Source organism: Capra hircus, chromosome 4 (genome assembly GCF_001704415.2).
Source record: "Capra hircus breed San Clemente chromosome 4, ASM170441v1, whole genome shotgun sequence".
Taxonomy (NCBI): Eukaryota; Metazoa; Chordata; class Mammalia; order Artiodactyla; family Bovidae; genus Capra; species Capra hircus.
In genome coordinates, this window is record NC_030811.1 from 56,745,331 (window position 1) to 56,771,000 (window position 25,670).

At 37.8% G+C, this 25,670-nt stretch overlaps 1 protein-coding gene across 2 annotated transcripts in view; it reads left to right on the plus strand.

Annotated features, from left to right (window-relative positions):
• Positions 1-25,670, plus strand: part of BBS9 (Bardet-Biedl syndrome 9) — a 473,303-nt gene that overhangs the window by 240,783 nt on the left and 206,850 nt on the right. For both annotated transcript variants that reach the window (XM_018047135.1, XM_018047136.1), the window contains exons 18-19: positions 11,416-11,588; positions 20,498-20,650. In XM_018047135.1, coding sequence (XP_017902624.1) covers positions 11,416-11,588; positions 20,498-20,650 — 326 coding nt within the window. The remainder of the gene's footprint in view (positions 1-11,415; positions 11,589-20,497; positions 20,651-25,670) is intronic.

The window sequence follows — 25,670 nt, forward strand, 5'->3', positions numbered from 1 at the left end:
GAAGAATAAGATTAACATACAATTGATATGATACTAGCAGCGTAGAAATAAAAGGAAAGCATTTTAGTTCCAATTTTCAGAATGCTCTAAAGATCAAATCGAATCAGTTGTTTAGGAGATGCACAGCCTGATGCTGAGTCCAGGATAAAATTTCTCTTCTGAATATCACAAAAATAACTTCTTCAATAATGTCTCTATAGCTTATTTTTGTAGTTATAATTGTTATGTAATTATACTTTGAATAACAAATTTCATAGAGCTTTAAAAATAATGATGAAACTCAGCTTACTAAATATAATTCTATATGAGTCCAAAGCAGTGCAGTCTAAGCTGCAGCTTCGTCCAAGGGTAAATTTAGAGTATCTATTAGTAGCACTACACGTTTTTAGTAACTAGCATTTTCAGTAAGAATTGGACAGTTAAACTCAGTAATTCCGAAGTAAAACATAGCTGAAAGGAGTTGTGGGTTTTGTTTTGAAATAAGCAATATTAGAGCATGTTAGTATTCTTGCCTGGAGAAGTCCATGGGAAGAGGAACCTGGTGGGCTACTGTCCATGGAGTCACGAAGAATCAGACACGACTAAGTAACTAACACTTTCACTTTTCACTTTCAGAACATGTTTAAATATCAGTTGAAATGAGTTAGTGGGAGAGGCTGATGATCAGGAAGTAGAAGGGCATCACAAAGCAATGAAGTCCTTTAGGAGAGAGGGGATGGGATACAGAACTTTGAAGGTGAGGAGAGCTGAAAGTTTACTGTGACAGGATGTAGATCTAGGGAGACTTTATAGATTTGTTGATGAAAAGATAGGGGAGCTTTGCTGATCTCTAAATTTGAAAAAAAAAATAGTGTGACATTGGTGTCTTGGAGAATAAGAAAGCAAACTCATGAAATATAAGCAATGATGAGTTCCCATTAGAGTCTGAGATCCTGAATTTTAAAGTGAATCCAGTCATCCTTAGACAATTTTGCCCAGCAGTGATTTGTTTATTGTTATCCAAGCAAATGCAGATAAAATGTTTTTATGAGAATGGTTATAATAATGAACTACCACATCTAAGCTGAGAGAAATAAAGAGCAGAGAAGAGTGATACATGGTGAAAAATTAACAACTTCAATAGATCACATATCTTGATTAGGTTCAAGAAGTACTGGGAGTTATAGAGCGAGTAAACCAGAAGCACAAAAGCTGGTGGGACGGGGGAGCCTGGTGGGCTGCCGTCTATGGGGTTGCACCGAGTCGGACACAACTGAAGTGACTTAGCGGCAGCAGCAGCAGAGAATGAGCGAGGTGTTGATGTCAAGAGTTCAGAGAGACTGCAGATTCTGATGACAGGCTCATCAAATAAGGTGTGACGTTTGGGGAGTGGGTTGTAAAGATGGAGAGAAAACCAATGGAGACAAAGATTTCTAGGAAATGAAATGTCTCAGTTGTGGATATTGGAGGAGCCTGTTCTATGTTAGCACAATGAATGAGAAAAAGAAATACATATGAATATAGTATTGTGAAATTTTAGAGCACTAAGGATCAAGGGCATATCTCCAAAGTTAGAAAGGAAAAAATAGTCACTCAAGGAAAATTAATCAAGAAGCCATTTAACTTTTCATCAAAATTATTAGATACTAGTTCAGTTCAGTTCAGTCACTTAGTCTTGTCTGACTCTTTGCGACCCTGTGGACTGCAGCACGCCAGGCTTCACTGTCCATCGCCAACTCCCAGAGCTTGCTCAAACCCATGTTCACCGAGTCGGTGATGCCATCCAACCGTCTCATCCTCTCTTGTCTCCTTCTCCTCCCACCTTCAGTCTTTCTCAGCATCAGGGTCTTTTCCAATAAGTCAGTTCTTTGCATCAGGTGGCCAAAGTATTGGAGCTTCAGCTTTAGCATCAGTCCTTCTGATGAATATTCAGGACTGATTTTCTTTAAAATTGACTGGTTTGATCTCCTTGCAGTCCAAGGGACTCTTCAAGAGTCTTCTCCAACACAACAGTTCAAAAGCATCAATTTTTTGGTGCTCAGCTTAAGGTCCAACTCTCACATCCATACATGACTCCTGGAACAACCATAGCTTTGACTAGATGGACCTTTGTTGGAAAAGTAATGTCTCTGCTTTTTAATATGCTGTCTAGGTTGGTCATAGCTTTTCTTCCAAGGAACAAGTGTCTTTTAATTTCATGGCTGCTGTCACAATCTGCAGTGATTTTAGAGCTTAAGAAAATAAAATCTCTTACTTTTTCCATTGTATCCACATCTATTTGCCATAAAGTGCTGGGATAGGATGCCATGATCTTAGTTTTTTTGAATGCTGAGTTTTAAGCCAACTTTTTTCATTCTCCTCTTTCACTTTCATCAAGAGGCTCTTTAGTTTCTCTTCGCTTTCTGCCACAAGGGTGGTGTCATCTGCGTATCTGAGGTTATTGATATTTATCCCGGCAATCTTGATTCCAGCCTTTGCTTCATCTAGCCTGGCTTTTCGCATGATGTACTTTGCATATAAGTTAAATAAACAGGGTGACAATATACACCCTTGATGTATCCTTTCCCAATTTGAAACCTAGAGGGTGATGGAAAAAATTTCCCTAAAATCTGAGATAAATGATTTTCAACTTAGACTTCTGTACCGTGTTAAACTGGTAATTAGCAATGAATGATGAGTAAATACATCTTCTTACTGTCACGAGTAGCACTAAGCAATTGCAAATAGCAAATTTATGTTGCCTCAGGTAGGCCTTTGGAATATGGAAAGGATAACTAATAATGCTAAATATTTCAATATCCTGAAAGAGTGTAACATGCTAGAAAGAGTGATTGAATTGAATCAGGTCAAGTTTAAAAGTCCTTTGCTTTTCCATTTTGATTATTTTGCTTTCAGATATAATGAAAGGATTGTAGTCATGTATGTGAATAAGGGTTGAACCTTGAAAAAGGCTTTCTTTTTGCATCTGTCAAAAGAAAGCATATGTGATGTTGAACTGTGTTAAACAAAATTTCTTCAGAAAAAAGAAAGTGAGAGTTTTGCTCTACTCCATCTGACTGGACTGTGCACCTTTGCTCATTTTTCACTCAGCAAATGTCTTTATATCTAATGCATCTCATGACTCTTGTGGACTCTTGGTCTAATTGGAGAAACAAACAGGTAGTGGACTGATCACAGAATACCTGGTGTGCTTATGAAGAAGTGAAGTGAAGTGAAGTCGCTCAGTCGTGTCCGACTCTTTGCAACCCTGTAGCCCACCAGGCTCCTCCATCCATGGGATTTTCCAGGCAAGAATACTGGAGTGGGTTGCCATTTCCTTCTCCAGGGATCTTCCCGACCCAGGGATTGAACCCTGGTCTCCCACATTGCAGGCAGATGCTTTAACACTTAAGCTGCTGCTGGATTCCAAAAGAATGAGGTTCCATAAGTGATTTTATTTGTGAAGGATCTTTTGGAATGAATAGGAGATTTTTAGGTGGCAGGCATTCCAGGAAGAAGAGAAGTTATCTTCAGATGCTTGATAAAGTGTGGGATTTTTGTTGTTGTCCTTGTTCAGTCGCTCAGTCATGTCCGACTCTGTGACCCCATGGACTGCAGCATGCCAGGCTTCCCTATCCTTCACCATCCCCTGGGGCTTGCTCAAACTCATGTCTGTTGAGTCGATGATGCCAGCTAACCATCCTGTCCTCCGTCATCCCCTTCTCCTCCTGCCGTCAATCTTTCCCGGCTTCAGGGTCTTTTCTAATGAGTTGGCTCTTTGTGTCAGGTGGCCAGAGTGTTGGAGCTTCAGCTTCAGCATCAGTGCTTCTAATGAATATTCAGGATTGCTTTCCTTTAGGGTTGACTGGTTTGATCTCCTTGCAGTCCAAGGGACTCTCAAGAGTCTTCTCCAATACTACAGTTCAAAAGCATCTAAAAGTTCATGGAGTAAGTACTCTGTGAGAGTCCTTTAATGAAGCCTCCAAATTTAAGGACAAGTGTTATGATAAAGCCTCGCCAGACAGCGCTAGTGCTAAAGAGCATTCCTGCCAATGCAGGAGATACCTGAGACAAGGTTGGATCCCTGGGTCGGGAAGATTCCCTGGAGAGGGGCATGGCAACCCACTGCGTTATTCTTGCCTGGAGAATCCCATGGACAGTGAAGCCTGGAGGGCTACAGGTCATAAGGTCACAAAGAGTCAGACATGACTGAAGCAACTTAGCACACATGCAGGTCATGAGAAAATCTAAACTCACCTGATATGCACCTCCTACTGCTGTCATTGCTTTAATGTGTACAGTGATTCATCAGTATAATATTGTATTCATATTTATCTCAGAATTTCTTAGCAGTGTTATTGAGGGACAATGGGAATATTATATAAATACGCTTAGAAAAAAGCCTTTTGAAAATTGAATTTAGAGAAACCATCCATAGTTTGTAATATTGAAGAGGTTGTATATTTAGAATATTACACTAATATCTACTGATATTATTTATATTATTTCTTCCAACTTTTGATTTAAAAAGCATTCATCTGCTTTTCTATTTCACATTTTAAAATTTCCAGGATAGCATAAACTATATTGATGCTTTGTTTATGATGTGAATGCAAACATTATTTATATTGATGAACTTCAGATGTTCTGACGTGAATTGAGACTGACGTTATGCATTTTTGTGCCCTGCTTAGTTAAATATATTATTTTCTCCATTTGTAGTAGGGTGAAATGGCAATTGACTGGGTTCCAATCCTTTAAATTTATTTAATTTGGAAGCTGAAATGGTTATTTCCACTGAGCTGCTGTTGCAAGATGCAAAGGAAAAGAGACAAAAAAATTAATTGAATGTTCATTTTGGAAGCTATTTTAATTACCAATATTGTAAGGATGTATTTTAGAATACAACTTTTTTCTTTCATGCTATATTGTCAATAGAGATTTTCATTTCTCCTTTCTGTGAACTGTATACTCTGGAAAATCTCCTGGGCAATGTTAAGTATCTTGGACTACTAGTGCCAAGAAAATGCTTAATAGTCAAAATAATGCCTTATAAATCTTCGACTCTTTGATTCTTGTTGATTTTTGGTAATCTGAAAAAATTCAACTTGCAGATACCATGTTTATATTTTTAAATCCCCCAGTCCCATGGTAATTTTTAACATTTTGACACATTTTTCCCCCTGTATATGCTGATGAATAAGAAAATAATTGAAGCCTGAATTTGAAAGTTACAGAAAATATCAGACCTATTTAAATGTTTATTATTTTGAATTTTACATTTTTCTTGTTTAATGATGTTCATGTATTCATAGCAGAGTACTATTTTAGTCCATTTGGGTGTTATTTTAAAAAAATACCATAGACTCGGTGGCTTTTACGTAACAGAAATTTATTTCTAATAGCTCTGGAGGCTAGGAAGTCCAAGATCAGGGCACTAGTAGGTTTGGTTTCTGGTGAGGACCTGCTTCCTGGTTCACAGATGTCTGGCTTTTCAGTGTGTCATGTGGCAGAAAGGGTAGGAGTGATTCTGAGGTCTCTCTTTTATAACAGTGCTGATCTCATTCATGAGGACTCCTTCCCCATGACATAATCTCCTCCCCAAGGCCCCATCTCCAGATATTATCATAGTGGATATCAGGACTAAACATATGTATTTTGTGGTGACACAAGTGTTCAGGCTATAGCAAATGAAATAAAGAATTTTATTTATATTCAAGTTTTCCAGTGAGCTTTAGATTTTTAACTTGTTTTATTCTATACTTTTTGTATCAAAATTTTAATTTTTTCAACCAATATGTTTTGACTATCTAATTTTTCTTGATCTAAATTTTAAAATATAGGTACTTTGCTGGTGATTCAGTGATTAAGACTCTGGACTTACAGTGCAAGGGGTGTGGGTTTTATCCCTGGTGGGGAACTAAGATCTTACGTGTATTGTGGCCAAAAAAATAATACTACAAAGATAAATTACACTTGTGTAAATCTTTTCCCTGTAACATTATAGTTGATCTTCATACTGGCCTTGTGAGCTATGCTTTATTTTCCTGTTTGTGTGGATGAAGAAACTGATGGTTGGATGATTTATTTGTACTGAAGTCATAGATTAAAAAATTTACTTCATTTTAAGTTTTGCTTAGGGATAAGAGCTGAGAAACGAGATTTCCTTCATAATGTGATGCCCTTAATTGTTTATATATGGCACCGCTATGTTGGATCATGGTTGTAATGTCCTTAACTATGAGTCTATTTTTGTCCCTTTTCAATTCCTTTTCTACTTGACAGCTTTTATAATAAAAACAAAGAAACAGACAATTACAAATTTTATCATGCCTCTCTCCAGCTTAAAATCTTTTGTGTTGATAATAATATCAAAACTTTTACTAACCCTTATAGGTCTCCCTGTATGTTCTGGCCTGGCCTGATATCCATCTTCATCTTTGGGCACTTTTCCTTACTATGACCTTCTCTCATCTCTGACTTTTTCTCCCATAAAGTCTTTGAACTTGCCGTTCCCTCTACCTGGGCTGTTCTTTCCATCTTAAGCTCCAAGCTTTATGCACAAAATGATTAGGAGTATGAAGTCTAGAATCAGATTAATAATTTAAATCCCTGCTCTGGTTTAGATTTCATTTGAATGACTTTGAAAAAATTACAGTGCCTGTTTTTTCCATCTACAGAAATGGAAATAAAATAGTGCAATTATACTATATAAGAATCAAATGAGATAATTCCTAAAAAGCATGAAGCAATTTCCTGGTACACTGTAAGTGCTAGGTAAATTTTAGCGGCTAGTATTATTTAGCTGCTGTGTTTTATGAAATAATAAAAAGACTGTTTTCCCATTAGTCTTTATCATAGCACCCTTTTTTTCTGCATCAGAGTCCTTTCATGACTTGTAATTATTTGTTATTTATTTGCTTATTTTCTACCCTTCTCACTAGGATGAGGGCCAGGACCAGTATGTGTTCTTCCCCATTGTTTCCCCAGCACTCACTGCTTAATACCTTTTGAATTGAATGAGTAGGTGCAGAGTTACTTAGAATCTTCTTTTTTTAATGGCTTTTATTTTTTATTTTATTTTTTTCTTTTTTTGGGGGGGGGTTACTTTTTTAATGTAAATTTATTTACTTTAATTGGAGGTTAATTACTTTACAATATTATATTGGTTTTGCCATACATCAACATGAATCCACCACAGGTATACACATGTTCCCCATCCTGAACTCCCCTCCCCCCTCCCTCCCCGTACCATCCCTCTGGGTTGATAGTGAAAGTGATCCAAAATCTTGAAATCAAAATGGAATCACAGATAAATAGCTTGGGGAAAAGGACTGAGAAGATGCAAGAAAGGTTTAACAAGGACTAGAAGAAATAAAAGAGAGTCAATATATAATGAATAATACTTAGAATCTTTTTAAGACTATCAAATAAAGATTGTCTTGCTTTACAGCTACTTTGTAAAGGGAATTATGTTTCATTTCTTTCATTTGTCCCTTGCCTTTTGAATCTATTGTCCAAGACTTCGCTCTGTTACTTTAGAAAGTGGAAGTCTTTGCCCAGTATGGGGGATTGAGATGGGTCTCCTAGAGAGTTCATCAGCCTCTGTTCAGATAATTCAAATCTTGATGAAAGATAAAGGGAAATGTTTAGACTTGCCTGCATTTCATTTGTCAGATTAGGGGGTTTGTTGTCTTCCAGGAGTGAGGAAGGAGCTCCAGCTGTGGGCAGCAGAAATAAGATACTTTGTCTCTCCTGGGGAAGCTTTTGGGCCCACTGCCTTTCTTGGCTTGCTCACAACATCCCCTGCTCTCCTTAATGAAACACCCATGCCCACTGTAAGCTGTGAATGGGAACCAAATCCCACAGTTCCTAGGAGGCGTCAGGATAGGTGTCAATTGGATCTGTCTTTCCCCATCATCAGCTCAGCCCCAGGACAGCTGAATTTGGAGGTACTTGTTGGCATTTGGCTGAGAATCCTCTCCGCATTTCCTCCAGTTGTAAATGCTAATAAAATGTTTTACTTTTAAATAAAATTTAACTAATAAAACTAACCTTTGATAGAGATGTTTAGTGCATTTCTTTTAAGATTTTTAAGTTGTGACACATTTGTATCAAAAAATTACAGTTGAATGGATACATCTCTCCTGGTGTTGGCACAGGCCTCTCTGGAGGACAACTTGCTTACCATCCAGTCTGTGGCTTTGCAGATGCTGCTTTGCATCTGGGAGGGTAGCCACAGTCAAGTATGGCAGTGCCAGCGTATGTGCCCACTCCTGCTATCATATTCATCTCTGTTGCTCCAGTAGTCATGACTGCATCTCACCATCTGTTCTCTTGGGCCTGCATCACTGCAGCATGGAACTGCATCACCTACATCTGCTACGTTCAGCAAAGACTGGGCAGCAGAATGTAAAGTTTGTGTTTGGGGAGATCACAAAGCTGTAAAAGGAGATGTAACTGGCTCAGCTCAGTGTTGTCTTCTAGAAGGCCAAGGGCATTCCCCGCGCCTGGATGGGGGCTCTGGGCTGGAGCAGATACCTGCCCCAAGATGGGCAGACACAGAGAAAGACAAGGTCCTGAGCCAGCCTTGAGCCAGAAGCTACCTTTCTACCTAAGAAGAACAAATGTCTGAGACCTGGAGGCAGCACTGAGCTGCCCAATATGTGTCTCAGGATGCATAGAGGGACAGATTGGTCTGTAACTCCAGAGATGGCCTATCTTCTTCCTCACTAAGTTCTACAACTCGCAAGGAGACTTTTAAGAAAGTACCAATCACCAAGGAGCTCAGAGCCTTAAACACTTCCCAGGGCAGCCAACTCTGTTAATATCTATAATCATTAAACAGTTCTTATTGTGCCTTCTTCCCTTTGCTGCTCCCTTGTTATTGCCTAATTCTTCTGCTATGTAATAGGCCTTCATATACTTGAAAATAGTTGTATATCCCTTGGGGAAAGCTCTGATATTTCTGTGGCAAAATCAACCTTAATGGGGTATCCCTGAGTCTCCTGAGTCAGTGATGGTGGAAACCTTGTTCATTCTTCCGCCATCGCTCCATCTTTCAAGATCTACAGTGAACTTCTTGAAGGGAGAGGCTCTTGCTTTATTCACGATTTTATCTCCAGCATCTTGAACTGACTTATACAAATGAATAGAAGAGAGAATAAATATCAGTCTGGGTTTTCTGTGTTGGACCCCAAGCTTGACTTAGGTAAGACCCCAGATTTAGAGGATTCTAATGCTAGCATACTTTGTCATTAGCATTCTCCCTTCTACCTGTCTACTCACCCCCCTCCATAATTGTGCTCTAGTTTTCTTCTAAAGCATTAAACCTTCAGCGACAATTACCAAGAAAGGTAAAATTTGTCATTTCTGACCTTGGCCCTACTGTCTTTGATGGAGAAAAATGAAAAGACATCTGATCAGCACCATGGGCAGAAGCCAACAACATCCAGAATAAGACTAGAGTGAAAGGAGCATGGGAAAGGTTCAAGGGGAATGATATGACAGCAGAGAAGACCAGAGTGTTTGCATGTTCCATGGCAGGAATACTCAGTTTATTGTATTCCTTATGTAATTAAAAAGAGTACGACTGGGGGAATGAGAGCAGATATATTCTTGGATTCTGGTTGAGGAGGACAAAGTTAAAAACCAATTTAAAGTTGTAATATATTTATAGTACCATGGGAGTATAAATAACTATTTTACATGTATCATAGTACCTTAGGTTCTTTAAGCAAAAAGACTGAGTTAATTTTTATACTCTCAAGATTTATTTCTCTATGAAACATAATAGATGTTCAATAGGATAGGTGACTTCGATCTCAAGAAGTGTATGGTCTCTTTGAAGAGACCAAATATGATTATATGGAAAGTTAAATAAGAATATGTGGTTGTATGCAGTTAAGTAAACAGTAAACTGTAGATATTCTCTGTATAAATTCAGAGACATGCAATGTTGTGAAGTGGTTAAGACTGATAGATAATCTTTGGATTAATAGCTGGAGTTCCAATCCCTGCTCTGTTACTAACTGGCTAGATGACCTTGCAGATTATTTAAACTCTTCTGTAGCTAGATTTATTCTTCTGTAAAATGGGGATAACAGTATTTCCCCTATTGGGTGATTGAGATTTAAGCAAGAGAGTGAATGTGAAGTGCTTTAGATAGTGCCTGGTACATATAAGGCTGCTACATGTTAGTCAGTCAGTCGTGTCTAACTCATTGCAACTCCATGAACTGTAGCCCACCAGGCTCCTCTGTCCATGGAATTCTCTAAGTAAGAATACTAGAATGGGTAGCCATTCCTTTCTCCAGGCAATCTTTGGTCTCAAAGGTTGAACCCTGGTCTCCTGCATTGCAGGCAGATTCTTTACCATCTGAGTCAACCGGGGAAACCCAATGCTGCTATCAATGGTAGAGAAATAAAGTTTTCCTGGGGTAGTTGAGATTGAAGCCAAATCCTAAAGAATAGGTCGAGTTTAGACAATTGGAAAGAAGGATATTTATCATAAATTCTAGCTCTGACATTTAATTTACTTTGTGACCTTTGGCAAGTCTCTGAGATTCTCTGTGCCTGGTTTTCTTTTTTGTAGGAGAAAGAGTTACAATTTCGGTGCTCGATGCATAGTTGGTGCTCAACATATAATAGTTGCTCTTATCATAGGTGTAGTTATTGTCACTGCTGTCATCATCAGCATCATCAGGGTAGGAGGCAAGAATTTGGCTCTCTGAGCTGAGGTTTCAGGGAATGGAGGGAACCAAGATTTACATTTGGGGAAGGGTCTTATTGCAAAATCTCTCTTCAAATGAAAGAACCACTAGAAAAATAGAAAGCTTTGATTATGATAACAGGGGTTTAAACTGGCTGCTGTGGCCAGGATGTGGGGCTTTCTGTAGAATAAATTTTATTTCATATCAATTTTCTGAAACAGATAATGATACCAGGTATACTTTTGCAATGGCTGTTTTCTTACCTTTTTTGTTTTGTTCTTTGTTTTCTTACTTTTTGAGTAAAGCTTTTTTTTGGAAGGATTGAATTTTTTTGTTTTTACTCTACTGAAACCTATCATAAGATACATAGTTAAAGGGACCATACTCTGCAGCTTGGCACTGTGATCACATACCTTTGGAGTGAAATTTGAAAATGTTAAGTTATTGATGCAGAAAGTCACAATAAGGTCATAAAATTATTTTTATTAAGCCAAAAATTAAATGAAATCTTTGTCCTTTCATTTTGGTGTTCATGTCAGAGTTAGTGATAATTCATGGCATCACCGACTCAATGGACATGAGTTTGAGCAAACTTTGGGAAATAGAGAAGACGGGGGAGTTTGGCATGCTGCAGTCCATGGGATCACAAAGAGTCAGACACGACTGAGCGACTGAACAACAGCAATATGTTATTTCAGCTAGCAATTGTGTTAATAAGCCTTTTGCTTAATTGTTTTTCTCTTTAGAACGATACCGCATTCAGAGTGAACAATTTGAGGATCTTTGGCTTATAACAAATGAGCTTATCATCCGCCTTCAAGAATATTTTGAAAAACAGGGAATCAAAGATTTCACATGTTCTTTTTCTGGATCTGTGCCCCTTGAAGAATATTTTGAGTTGATTGATCATCATTTTGAGGTGTGTATAATCATAACCCATATCATCTGTAGTTTTTCAGTATATGAAAGAGAAGGGGATTCTGTAGAGGTAAGAATTCTAGTATACATGCCATTAGGCAGTACACTAAGTTGTTATTCTTATGTGGGTGGTGGGGTTGTGAATATTTTCCTGCCCTCTTGCCCAATTTGTGATCAATTGCAGACTTTTACAGAGAGGCTGCCTGGAGCTAAGCATGTGGTCTGGCCTCAGAACAGAGCTGGTTTAATTCTCCCACATGGGGATTTAACCTTTGACCCCAATAACCCAGTGCTAAAACTATTTGAGCTTATCGGCAGCCATTTGGCTAACTAATTCTAGCAGGCCATAAATGAGGTGTGATTATAAAGTAAAGTGATTTTTCTTTTTCATTTTTAACAAGCACACCAGAACTTCTGCATCTGAATGAGGGTTAATCACGTAAAATATTCTCGAGTATCTGGCACAGTAGGTGCTTGGTAAATGCTGAAGGATTAAATGTCTAAATCAGTCAGATATGCTACTGACTTTGTTGCCTGGATATGTTTGCACTTCTTCTTTGGAATTATCTTCAGAGCCTGTGTTACATTTTCTTGAGTATCTTCAGAGTGTCAAATCTTCATCCTTTGAAAATTGATTTGATATTTGAAAATAGTCAAGATTAATGTTTTTCTGAAAGCAGTTATACAATGACAGTCATTGTTTTAAGTCCCATGTGTTTAAAAAAAGAATTCATCAAGTTTTACTTACTTATTTGCCTGTAAGTAGATCCTGTAGGGAATTACAAAGAGGAATTTCAAAAAGATTTTGAAAATTATTTAAGGAAGCATTGGTTCCCTAGAGTGGCTACTTTTTAAGGAATCCATAGGTTTTTGCATCTCTGTAAACTGGTGTGTGTGCAAGCATGTATGTGTGTATTGTAGAGAGAGAGGAAGGGAGAGAATATGTTATGTAAATTGTCAGTCACATGAACATTCTACTTAATGTTCAGTTCCCTGAACATTCTAGAGCATTGAACGTTCTAAGAGCATTTAACCTATAAATAAAGACTTCTTTGAATACAATGTCAACATAAAGGGAAATTTTCAGAGTACAGTCCAATTGCAGATAATACCACATTATCAAATAAATTAATTTGGGTTTTCTCTCATCTATGCTGATAATATTGTATAGGATAATATACTTGGGCCAAATTGTGGTACCAAAAGTCAATAGTTTGGGAAATAACATTTAGGTACTCTGAGTATTGAGAACCTTTGCAATTCTCTAGGATATATCTGAAGAAATTCCTGCCTAACTATGTGAAACTGAGGTCCAGTGACTTACAGAAGAGAGTCCATAGAAAGACTATACTAATTTAATATTTGTAACATTTAAAATTGAAAACATTAGTTTCTAATTGACTGTATTTGACATATAGTCCATGTCCCTCCTGTCCTATATTTGGTTGGCTAGTTAATCCTTGCAGTTTCTACATCAGGGACATTTCTTTTCTGGGGTGGGACTTAGGGAATATGGTCAACTATATACACTTTTACTTGTTAAACAAGTTAAGCAGGGCATGCTTATACTTCCTTTACTCTCTGGCCCCACTCTCTACCTTTTTAAATACAACTTTCAACTTTAAATAAAGGTGGCTTTTGGACTCCAAGTGGCCTTTAGCATAAGCTCCATGAAAACAGGAACTTTTGTCTGTTTTATTCATTGTTGAAATTCCTAGTGCCTAGAACATTGCTTGGCACTAAGATCCATACGTAATTGTTACGTGTTAAAATTCTAATATGTGAAAACATTTCAATCACTGCTGTTTTGTTACATATACAGACATCTGGCTGATGTCTCAATATTGAAGATATATTTTTATTTTGTATTTCATGAATTGAGGAAATAAAATATTACAGCAGGATGTCATACAATTAAAAGTGAATTATTGATAACGTTGGTCTCTGATTCTTCTGCCTTTTCTAAAGCTAGGTTGAAAATCTTGAAGTTCACGGTTCACGTTTTGCTGAAACCTGCCTTGGAGAATTTTGAGCGTTAATTTACTAGCCTGTGAGATGAGTGCAGTTGTGTGGTAGTTTGAGCAATCTTTGGTATTGTCTTTCTTTCTGCTGGATCTTTGAAAAAATAAGAGAGTTCCAGGAAAACATCTTTTTCTGCTTTATTGACTATGCCAAAGCCTTTGACTGTGTGGATCACAGGAAACTGTGGAAAATTCTGAAAGAGATGGGAATAACAGACCACCTAACCTGCTTCTTGAGAAACCTGTATGCAGGTCAGGAAGCAACAGTTAGAACTGGACATGGAACAACAGACTGATTCCGAATAGGAAAAGGAGTACGTCAGAGCTATATATTGTCACCCTGCTTATTTAACTTATATGCAGAGTACATCATGAGAAACGCTTGACTGGAAGAAACACAAGCTGGAATCAAGATTTGCAGGAGAAATATCAATAACCTCAGATATGCAGATGCCACCACCCTTATGGCAGGAAGTGAAGAGGAACTAAAAAGCCTCTTGATGAAAGTGAAAGAGGAGAGTCAAGAAGTTGGCCTAAAGCTCAACCTTCTGAAAATGAAGATCATGGCATTCGGTCCCATCACTTCATGGGAAATAGATGGGGAAACAGTGGAAACAGTGTCAGACTTTATTTTTTTGGCTCCAAAATCACTGCAGATGGTGATTGCAGCCATGAAATTAAAAGATGCTTACTCCTTGGAATGAAAGTTATGACCAACCTAGATAGCATATTGAAAAACAGAGACATTACTTTGCCAATAAGGTCCATCTAGTCAAGGCTATGGTTTTTCCAGTGGTCATAATGGATGTGAGAGTTGGACTGTGAAGAAAGTTGAATGCCAAAGAACTGATGCTTTTGAACTGTGGTGTTGGGGAAGACACTTGAGAGTCCCTTGGACTGCAAGAAGATACAGCCAGTCCATTCTAAAGGAGATCAGTCCTGGGTGTTCATTGGAAGGACTGATGCTGAAGCTGAAACTCCAATACTTTGGCCTCCTCATGTGAAGATTGACTCATTGGAAAAGACTTTGATGCTGGGAGGGATTGGGGGCAGGAGGAGAAGGGGACGACAGAGGATGAGATGGCTAGATGGCATCACCAACTTGATGGACATGAGTTTGGATAAACTCCGGGAGTTGGTAATGGACAGTGAGGCCTGGCGTGCTGCAATTCATGGGGTCGCAAAGAGTCGGACACAACTGAGCGGCTGAACTGAACTGAACTGAACTGTTGATAACTTTTGCAATATTCTTCTTAAAAAATTAGTTGTTACATCACTTTAAATTTTGATAATGAATTTTTTTTTCCCTTCAGGAGAATATTCTTTGATATAGCTACTTAAGTGCTTCTTAAGTGCTGAAACTGGGGTTAAAGGAGGGTAGTAAAATTCCAAGTCTTTCTCTCACTGTTTGCAGATGACATGATCGTCTGCATAGAAAACCGTAAAGACTCCACCAGAAAATTAATAGAGCTAACCGATGAATATAGTAATGTTGCAAGATATAAAATTAACACACAGAAATCCCTTGCATTCCTATACAGTAACAATGAGAAAACAGAAACAGAATTTAAGGAAACAATTCCATTCACCATTACAACAAAAAGAATAAAATACTTAAGAATAAATCTACCTAAAGAAACAAAAGACCTATATATATAAAACTATAAAACACTGATGAAAGAAATCAAAGATGACAAAATAGATGGAGAAATATACCATGGTCATGGATTGGAAGAATCAATACAGTAAAAATGAGTATACTACCCAAAGCAATCTATAGATTCAGTGCAATCCCTATCAAGCTACCAAAGGTATTTTTCACAGAACTAGAACAAATAATTTCACAATTTGTATGGAAATACGAAAAACCTCGAATAGCCAAAGCAATCTTGAGAAAGAAGAATGGAACTGGAGGAATCAATCTGCCTGACTGCAGACTATACTACAAAGCTACTGTCATCAAGGCAGTATGGTACTGGCACAATGACAGAAATATAAATCAGTGGAACAAAATACAAAGCCCAGAGATAAATCCACGCACCTATGGACACCTTATGTTTGACAAAGGAGGCAAGAATATACAATAGATTAAAGACAATCTCTTTAACAAGTGGTGCTGGGAATACTGGTTAACCACTTGTAAAAGAATGAAACTAGAACACTTTCTAACACCATACACAAAAATAAACTCAAAATGGATTAAAGATCTAAACATAAGACCAGAAACTATGAAACTCCTAGAGGAGAACATAGGCAAAACACTCTGCCATAAATCACAGCAGGATCCTCTATGACCCACCTCCCAGAGTAATGGAAATACAAGCAAAAATAAAGAAATGGGACCCAATTAAAATTAAAAGCTTGTGCACAATGAAGGAAACTATAAGCAAGGTGAAAAGGCAGCCTTCAGAATGGGAGAAAATAATAGCAAATGAAGCAACTGACAAACAACTAATCTCAAAAATACACAAACAGCTCCTGAAGCTGAATTCCAGAAAAATAAATGACCCAATCAAAAAATGAGCCAAACTAAACAGACATTTCTCCAAAGAAGATATACAGATGAATAACAAACACATGAAAAGATGCTCAACATCACTCATTAACAGAGAAATGCAAATCAAAACCACAGTGAGGTACAATCTCACACTGATCAGAATGGCTACTATCAAAAAGTCTACAAATAATAAATACTGGAGAGGGCATGGAGAAAAAGAGACTCCTCTTACATTGTTGGTGGAAATGCAAAGTAGTACAACCACTATGGAGAACAGTATGGAAATTCCTTAAAAAACTGGAAATAGAACTGCCATATGACCCAGCATTTCCACTGCTGGGCATACACACTGAGGAAACCAGAAATGAAAGAGACACATGTACCCCAATGTTCATCACAGCACTGTTTATAATAGCCAGGACATGGAAACAACCTAGATGTCCATCAGCAGATGAATGGATAAGAAAGCTGTGGTACATATACACAATGGAGTATTACTCAGCCATTAAAAAGAATACATTTGAATCAGTTCTAATGAGGTGGATGAAACTGGAGCCTATTATACAGAGTGAAGTAAGCCAGAAAGAAAAACACCAATACAGTATACTAATGCTCAGATCATGAACTCCTTATTACCAAATTCAGACTCAAATTGAAGAAAGTAGGGAAAACTGCTAGACCATTCAGGTATGACCTAAATCAAATCCCTTATGATTATACAGTGGAAGTGAGAAATAGATTTAAGGGCCTAGATCTGATAGATAGAGTGCCTGATGAACTATGGACAGAGGTTCGTGACATTGTACAGAAGAACAGGGATCAAGACCATCCCCATGGTAAAGAAATGCAAAAAAGCAAAATGGCTGTCTGGGGAGGCCTTACGAATAGCTGTGAAAAGAAGAGAAGTGAAAAGCAAAGGAGAAAAGGAAAGATATAAGCATCTGAATGCAAAGTTCCAAAGAATAGCAAGAAGAGATAAGAAAGCCTTCTTCAGCGATCAATGCAAAGAAATAGAGGAAAAGAACAGAATGGGAAAGACTAGAGATCTCTTCAAGAAAATTAGAGATACCAAGGGAACATTTCATGCAAAGATGGGCTCGATAAAGGACAGAAATGGTCTGGACCTAACAGAAGCAGAAGATATTAAGAAGAGGTGGCAAGAATACACAGAAGAACTGTACAAAAAAGATCATCACGACCCAGAAAATCATGACGATATGATCACTAATCTAGAGCCAGACATCCTGGAATGTGAAGTCAAGTGGGCCTTAGAAAGCATCACTACGAACAAAGCTAGTGGAGGTGATGGAATTCCAGTTGAGCTGTTTCAAATCCTGAAAGATGATGCTGTGAAAGTGCTGCACTCAATATGCCAGCAAATTTGGAAAACTCAGCAGTGGCCACAGGACTGGAAAAGGCCAGTTTTCATTCCAATCCCAAAGAAAGGCAATGCCAAAGAATGCTCAAACTATTGCACAAGTACATTCATCTCACACAGTAGTAAAGTAATGTTCAAAATTCTCCAAGCCAGGCTTCAGCAATATGTGAACCGTGAACTCCCTGATGTTCAAGCTGGTTTTAGAAAAGGCAGAGGAACCAAAGATCAAATTGCTAACATCCACTGGATCATGGAAAAAAGAAGAGAGTTCCAGAAAAACATCTATTTCTGCTTTATTGACTATGCCAAAGCCTTTGACTGTGTGGATCACAACAAACTGTGGAAAATTCTGAAAGAGATGGGAATACCAGACCACCTAACCTGCCTCTTGAGAAATCTGTATGCAGGTCAGGAAGCAACAGTTAGAACTGGACGTGGAACAACAGACTGGTTCCAAATAGGAAAAGGAGTACGTCAAGGCTGTATATTGTCACCCTGCTTATTTAACTTTTATGCAGAGTACATCATGAGAAACGCTGGACTGGAAGAAACACAAGCTGGAATCAAGATTTGCAGGAGAAATATCAATAACCTCAGATATGCAGATGACACCACCCTTATGGCAGAAAGTGAAGAGGAACTAAAGAGCCTCTTGATGAAAGTGAAAGAGGAGAGTGAAGAAGTTGGCTTAAAGCTCAACATTCAGAAAACGAAGATCATAGCATCCGGTCCCATCACTTCATGGGAAATAGATGGGGAAACAGTAGAAACAGTGTCAGACTTTATTTTGGGGGGTTCCAAAATGACTGCAGATGGTGACTGCAGCCATGAAATTAAAAGACGCTTTCTCTTTGGAAGAAAATCTATGACCAACCTAGATAGCATATTCAAAAGTGGAGGCATTACTTTGCCGACTAAGGTCCGTCTAGTCAAGGCTATGGTTTTTCCTGTGGTCATGTATGGATGTGAGAGTTGGACTGTGAAGAAGGCTGAGTGCCGAAGAATTGATGCTTTTGAACTGTGGTGTTGGAGAAGACTCTTTGAGAGTCCCTTGGACTGCAAGGAGATCCAACCAGTCCATTCTGAAGGATTTCTTTGGAACGAATGATGCTAAAGCTGAAGCTCCAGTACTTTGGCCACCTCATGCAAAGAGCTGACTCATTGGAAAAGACTCTGATGCTGGGAGGGATTGGGGGCAGGAGGAGAAGAGGACAGCCAAGGATGAGATGGCTGGATGGCATCACTGACTCGATGGACACGAGTCTGAGTGAACTCCGGGAGTTGGTGATGGACAGGGAGGCCTGGCGTGCTGCGTTTCATGGGTTTGCAGAGTCGGACACGACTGAGCGACTGAACTGAACTGAACTGAATGCATATATATGGAATTTAGAAAGATGTCAACGATGACCTTATATGCGAGACAGCGAAAGAGACGCAGATATATACAACAGTCTTCTGGTCTCTGTGGGAAAGGGTGAGGGTGGGATGATTTGAGACATGTATATTATCATGTGTGAAACAGATCGCCTGTCAAGGTTCGATGCATGAGACAGGGTGCTCAGGGCTAGTGCCCTGGGATGACCCAGAGGGATGAGATGAGGAGGGAGGTAGGAGGGGGGTTCAGGATGGGGAACACATGTACACCCATGGCTGATTCATATCAAGGTATGGCAAAAACCAATACAGTATTGTAAAGTAATTAGCCTCCAATTAAATAAATTTTTAAAAATTCCAAGTTTTTTCCCCAATCATGTGTCTTTTCTCCTCAAATGCACTGAAAAAGAGGGCAGTTTGGTTTGATATCAGAAATGTAAACTATGTGTGATTTCCAAACATACTAAATATTGTACTTCAGAAGTATTATGACTGTTCTGTAAAGTACCAGTTCACATGATCTGGTTTCATGGAGTGTTCCCTAGGACATTGATCAGTTTCTTTATTTTAATAATATTAAATTCAAAAATTATGGAAAGAATTATATGGAAAAGAGTCATTTCTGATTCTCATCCTCCCATTATTCTGTCTCCTTGGATGCAAATTTTGGTGTCCAGTTTCTTGTGATCTTTCTAGAATTGTTCTGTGTAGTCACAACTATGTTACTGTACAATTTTTTAGAAAAAATACATGCATGATATTCTGTATTTTTTTACTTTGCTTCTTTGAATACATCTTTGGCTAGCATTGCTTATCTGTACCTAGTGGTCCTCTTGTTCCTCTATTGATAGCAGTTTGATTATTAACATTATCTTACTGTAATAGGAACAGAGCAAATTTTGTAATGAATATCTTTGCATGTACATTACTTTTTGCAAGCACACCTCTTGGAAAAATTCCTGGAAGTGTGATTGCTAGGTCAAAGGCTGTTATTTTTGAGAACAATTTGTATTAACTTCTCTGTGAATCTTGCCTACTTTTCTATTGGATTGGTGCTCTTTTTCTTACTTGTATGTTTGGGTTGTGGTCACTTTTTTTTATATCAGTTTGTAGATGCTTTCTGGTTATTATGGCAATCACATAGAACTGTTTTTTTTTTTAAGTTAGTAATTTATCGGGTGTGTGTGTGTGTTTGTATATGTGTGACTTTTGACTTATAAAGATCTGTCTCATGCTAAAATTATTTTAAAAATACAATTTTTCTAGTACTTTTGTTTTACTTAAACTTTTGATTCCTCTGCAGTTGATTTTGCTGCAAAGGCTAGGGGAGAGATTATAGAATATTATTCTTTTTTTCCATTGTATATTTAATCAGTTATCACAAAATGTTTATTAAATAATCTGTCTTTATTCCTTGGTAAGTGGGCCATTTTTACTAAATTTCTATCCAGCCTATTTCACTGTATCATTTATGTATTCATGAATCAAATATCATACTATTTTAATTCTCTAAACTCTGTAATACACTTAAATTTCCTCTTTACTCTTTTCAAATTTTTATTGGCATTGCCAGTATCCCTACTTTAGACACATTTTTGTTGTGCACATTTAGCCTGAATTAAAGAAATTCTTCATTGTAGTTGCGGATAAATGGTGAAAAATTAGAAGAACTGTTGTCTGAAAGAGCTGTACAATTTCGGGCCATTCAACGTCGGCTGTTAACAAGGTTCAAAGATAAAACACCTGCACCCCTCCAACACCTGGACACCTTGCTAGATGGAACTTACAAGCAGGTAAGTATAATATCAGTGCTAGTTTTCTACTCCTAGAGTCACGTACCAGACTAACAAGGTTAGGTGTTTCTTTCCTGTGTATTATGAAACAGTGAACAGCATACAAGCCTAAGACTCAGAATTTAGTCAAGCTCTGTCACTGTCTAATTATGTGACTTTGAGTAAATTAGAATAGATCCATCCATATTTTACTTTCCAGAGTTTTTGTGAGGATTTTCTATCATTTCTTTGAAGCAGCCAGCATAATGCCAGGCATATAATATATGCTTGATGAATAGTAGCTATTATGGTTAGTGTGTTTATTGGACAATTCTTGGTACATTCCATAATTATCATAGTTCTCAAATTGTCTTACAGAGCAATTGGATCATACTTTCAGTGTTTTGTCAGCTGATGTTTTAAAGATAGAGTTTTGTTTTTAAAATTCATTGATGTATAGTTGATTTACAATGTTGTGCTAGTTTATGCTGTACAATAAAGTGATTCAGATACACACACACCCACACACACACACATTGTTTTTCATATTGTTCTCCATTATGGTTTATCACAGGGTACTTCCCTGTGCTGTAGGACCTTGTTGTTTATCCGTTCTATATACAATAGTTCGTGTCTGCTAATCTCAAATTCCCAATCCCTTCCTTCCCCAGTTATCCTCCCCCTTGTCAATCACAAGTCCATTCTTTATGTCTGTGAGTCTATTTTGTAGATAAATTCACTTGTGTCATATTTTAGATTCCACATATAAGTGATAGCACATGATATTTATCTTTCTCTTTTGTCTTACTTAGTATGATCATCTCTGGTCCATCCATGTTGCTGTATAACATTATTTCATTCTTTTTTATGGCTGAGTAGTATTCCACTGTATATCTGTACCATATCTTTATTCACCTGTCATTGACCATTTAGATTGTTTCATGTCTTGGCTATTGTGAATCGTGCTGTGAACATAGGGGTATATGTATCTTTTTGAATTATAGTTTTGTCTGGATATATGCATAGGAATAGGATTGCTGGATCACATGGGAACTCTATTTTTTGTTTTTGAGACACCTCCATACTGTTTTTCATGGTGGCTGCACCAACTTACATTACCACCAACTGTGTAGGAGGGTTCCTTTTTCTTTACACCCTCTATACCATTTGTCATTTGTAGGCTTCTTTAGTACGGCCATTCTGATGGTGTGAGGTGGTGCCTTATTGTAGTTTTGATTTGCATTTCTTTATTAATTAGCGATGTTGAGCATCTTCATGTGCCAGTTGGCCATGAGATGGAATTCTTAAATAGCCCTTTGTTCTAGCTCAAAAAGACTTTTTTCTTCCTCTTTGAGTCTTTCTTCTACCAATGGTTTATCATTTGCATAACTAGGGTTATCTGAGTCTTATTCTTAAGGTGTTACATCTTTAAAAACTATTCAAAATTATCATCTCAGACTTGAAATAATAATTTTTAAAATTGAAATTTCATGGATAAGGCCTCTTCCAGTTCTACTATAAAGAAGTCAGCTTTGATTAACTACATTATGTCTTTTTACATATCTATACAATATCAATGATCCGTTTCAAAATCAGTGTTGATGATATGAATACGCTGTTGATTTTTTTGATTGAATTTTTTGTTGAGAGAGTTGTATATTCCCATGCAGTTATAACGAAAAGTACAGCTAGGGACTTTGCTAGTGGATAAGAAGCTACCTGCCAGTGCAGGGGACACAGGTTCGATCACTGGTCCAGGAAGATCCCACGTGCCTCAGAGCAGCTAAGCCCATGAGCCACAACCACTGAGCCTGATTGCTGCGATTACTGAAGCCTGCATGCTCTAGAGTCCATGCTCCACAGTAAGAGAAGCCACTGCAATGAGAAGCCTCTGCACCACAACAAAGAGTAACTCCTGCTGATGGCAATTAGAGATAACCTCCAAGCAGCGCTGAAGACCCAGCACAGTCAATAAATAAATAATTTAAAAAGAAACTATAAAAAAATACAGCTAAATTTCACATATCATTTACCCACTTTCTTCCAGTGGTATCATTTTGTAAAACTATAGTATAATATCACAGCTAGATTATTGACATTGATAAAATCTGTAGATTTTTATTCAAACTTCCACAATTTTACCTGTACTCTTATGTGGGTGTATTAAGTTCTATACAGTTTTATGTATGTCTGTGTATCCACCATCTTGTGTATTCAAGATACCAAGCAGCTCCATCGCACAAGACTTCTTCATGTTACATTTTATTGACAAAACCCCCTCCCCAACACTGTGCTTCTCTACCACATTTTGCTGTTTTTGGAAGAATGAATCAGATATTGTTTTCATAGTTAGCTTTTCTAAAGGGAAGAATTGTGGAGAAGGAAATGGCATCCCGCTCTGGTATTCTTGCCTGGGAAATCCCATGGACAGAGGAGCCTGGTGGGCTATAGTCCATAGGGTCACAAAGTCAAACATGACTTAGTGACTAAACAACAATAGCAACGGCAACAACAAAAAGAAGAAAAATAGCTTATTATGTGAACATCACTAAATGTATTGATATTATCTTTGATTCTTGAAATTTTCATGGTTATTTGAAAATCAGTAGCAATTAGAGGGATAGTCTGCAGCAATAGTAGATTTTTGGGAAGAACATGGGGCTTCAAGACCAAAGACCCCAGTTCTGTCACTTATTACTATGTGGCTTTTGGCAATTTCCTTACCTTCCCAGAACTTCAGTTTCTTTCCATAAAATGGAGCACATACTCACTGTCTTATTACAAAGATTCTATTCTATAGTAGATGTAGAAATGCTTGGTATATTGTTCTACAAATACAGATTGCAAATTTCTTCTGTGCTGAAGCAGTTATGTGACTCAGATCAGTAAGCACTAATGCTGTTTCTGTTCCAGACTTTTTTTTCTCTCTTAGGTATACTTTTTTTTTTTTTATGTTCTTCAGTTTCTTTCTTTTTTTCCCCTCCTCCTCCTTCTTCATATATCTTTGATGATCTATCTCATTCTTAGGCTTCCTGCCACATCTGCACTCGGAGCTGAAGAATCTTGTCTTTAATGGTGCTTCATTTTGCGGACGCAATGGCAGAGGGATCTTTAAAGGGGTTTGATGAAGATGCTTCATTTAATGCTTTTCATATTTTCTATATAGCAAGACTTTCTTTGCCTTTTCTACATTCTAAGTTCTGGGGTTTATTTTTTTCTACTTAGGTCTTAGGGGTGCTAGATGTCCAGGAGCTGCTGTGAATTCCAATAAAGTTTTTAAGACAAACTGAGGGTGAAGCCCAAATCTCTTCATAAATGAATGATTTACGTTGCTGAGTTGGCTGTAGTGTGAAATAACTGATATGGTATTAATATATTTATTAATGTAATGGAGTCAGTGATGGTATAGCTGTACGGGTTCTGAAGTCAAAGTTTGGCTTACTATCTCTTCATTCAGTAATGGTAGCTACTGTTATTTAGGAACCAAATGTCAGTTTGCCAGGTATAGAGTGGGTAAGGCCAGGATGAGCAGGCAGTATGACTTCTGTGCCCTTGGTGTTTAGCAGAAGCTCTTGGGTGTGTGCATGCTCAGCTGCTTCTGTCATGCCTGACTCTTTGCAACCCTATGGGCTGTAGCCCGCCAGGTTCCTCTGTCTGTGGGATTCTCCAGGCAAGAATACTGAAGTGGGTTGCATTTCTTCCTCCAGGGGATCTTCCTGACCCAGGATTCAAATCCCTGTCTCTTAGGTCTCCTGCATTGGCAGGCAGGTTCTTTACCATTAGTGCCACTTGGGAAGAAACTCTTGATACTACTAGCTTACACAGTGAAGCCAGTGAACTGAAGACAGTCTCTAGTCTTCTAGTGACCTGGGATGTAGGATCACGAGGTCAAGTGACTGTCTTCTATGCATCCCAGATTGTTTCATCTGGATGTATTCTTAGAAGGAAGATTTCTTAGTCAAAAAATATTTCTCACTCACAAACACACACACATCATACACACACACACACACGTGCACATACATATTACTTAGCAAAAATGTACTAAATTATAATTCTGCTGGGAGTTTATAAAATAGTCTGTTTTCTAGGTATTATGGTTTTTGATAGTTACAATTCTTAACCTGGTAAGATAATTTTACTGTTATTTTAATCTTTCTTTGCTTACCAGTGAGGTTGAACATTTAAAAAATGTTAACTGGCCATTTACCTTTCTTCTTTTGTGATTTACATATGTAAAACCTTTTGGTCAATAGTTTATCAAGTCGTGCAGCTTTCTGTTATTTTGTGTATATTAAGCTAGCAACTTTTAGCATACTTTTGTCATGCATAAAAAATACTTTGTGTATGTAAGGAATGTAATCTCTCTTCATATGTAAATTTTACCAATTTGTCATTTGCCTTTTATTTTTTAGACAAGTAAAATTTACAAAATCTTTGCATAGTAAAATCTATTCCTCTTTTTCCTTCAGACATCACTGTCTAGGAAAGTCTTCCCATGCCAAGAGTACATAAATATTGACTAAGAATTTATTTTAACATTTTTATGCTATCATTCTTTATATATACTTTTTTAATCCATCTGGAATGTATTATGCAATTTAGTGGGAATCTGATCTTCTCATCAAAAATGGTGAACTAGTTGTCTTGGCCCCTGCTTATTCTATAATCCTTTTTCTTTTTCTTACTGAGCTAAAATACTATTTGTAACATTTAACAATTTTACTGTATAGCGAACTACTCCAAACCTTAGTGGTTTCAAACAACAACAATTCATTATTGCTCATGAGTCTTCAAATCAGCTGAGCAGTTCTGCTGACCTGGGCATAGTTAGCTGTTCTTGTTTGAATTCACTCATGTGTCTCTGGTTAGCTAGTTGGTCAGGTGGAGACTAGATGTACTTACCTATTTGGCATTTGGCTCACAGTTAGATGGAGTGATTGTGCCACACGTATCTCCTGTGTGGCAGGCTGGCCTGTGCTTGTTCACGTGGTGGCTACAGGTCCCAATATACAAATACTCTTCAAGTCTCTGCCTGGGC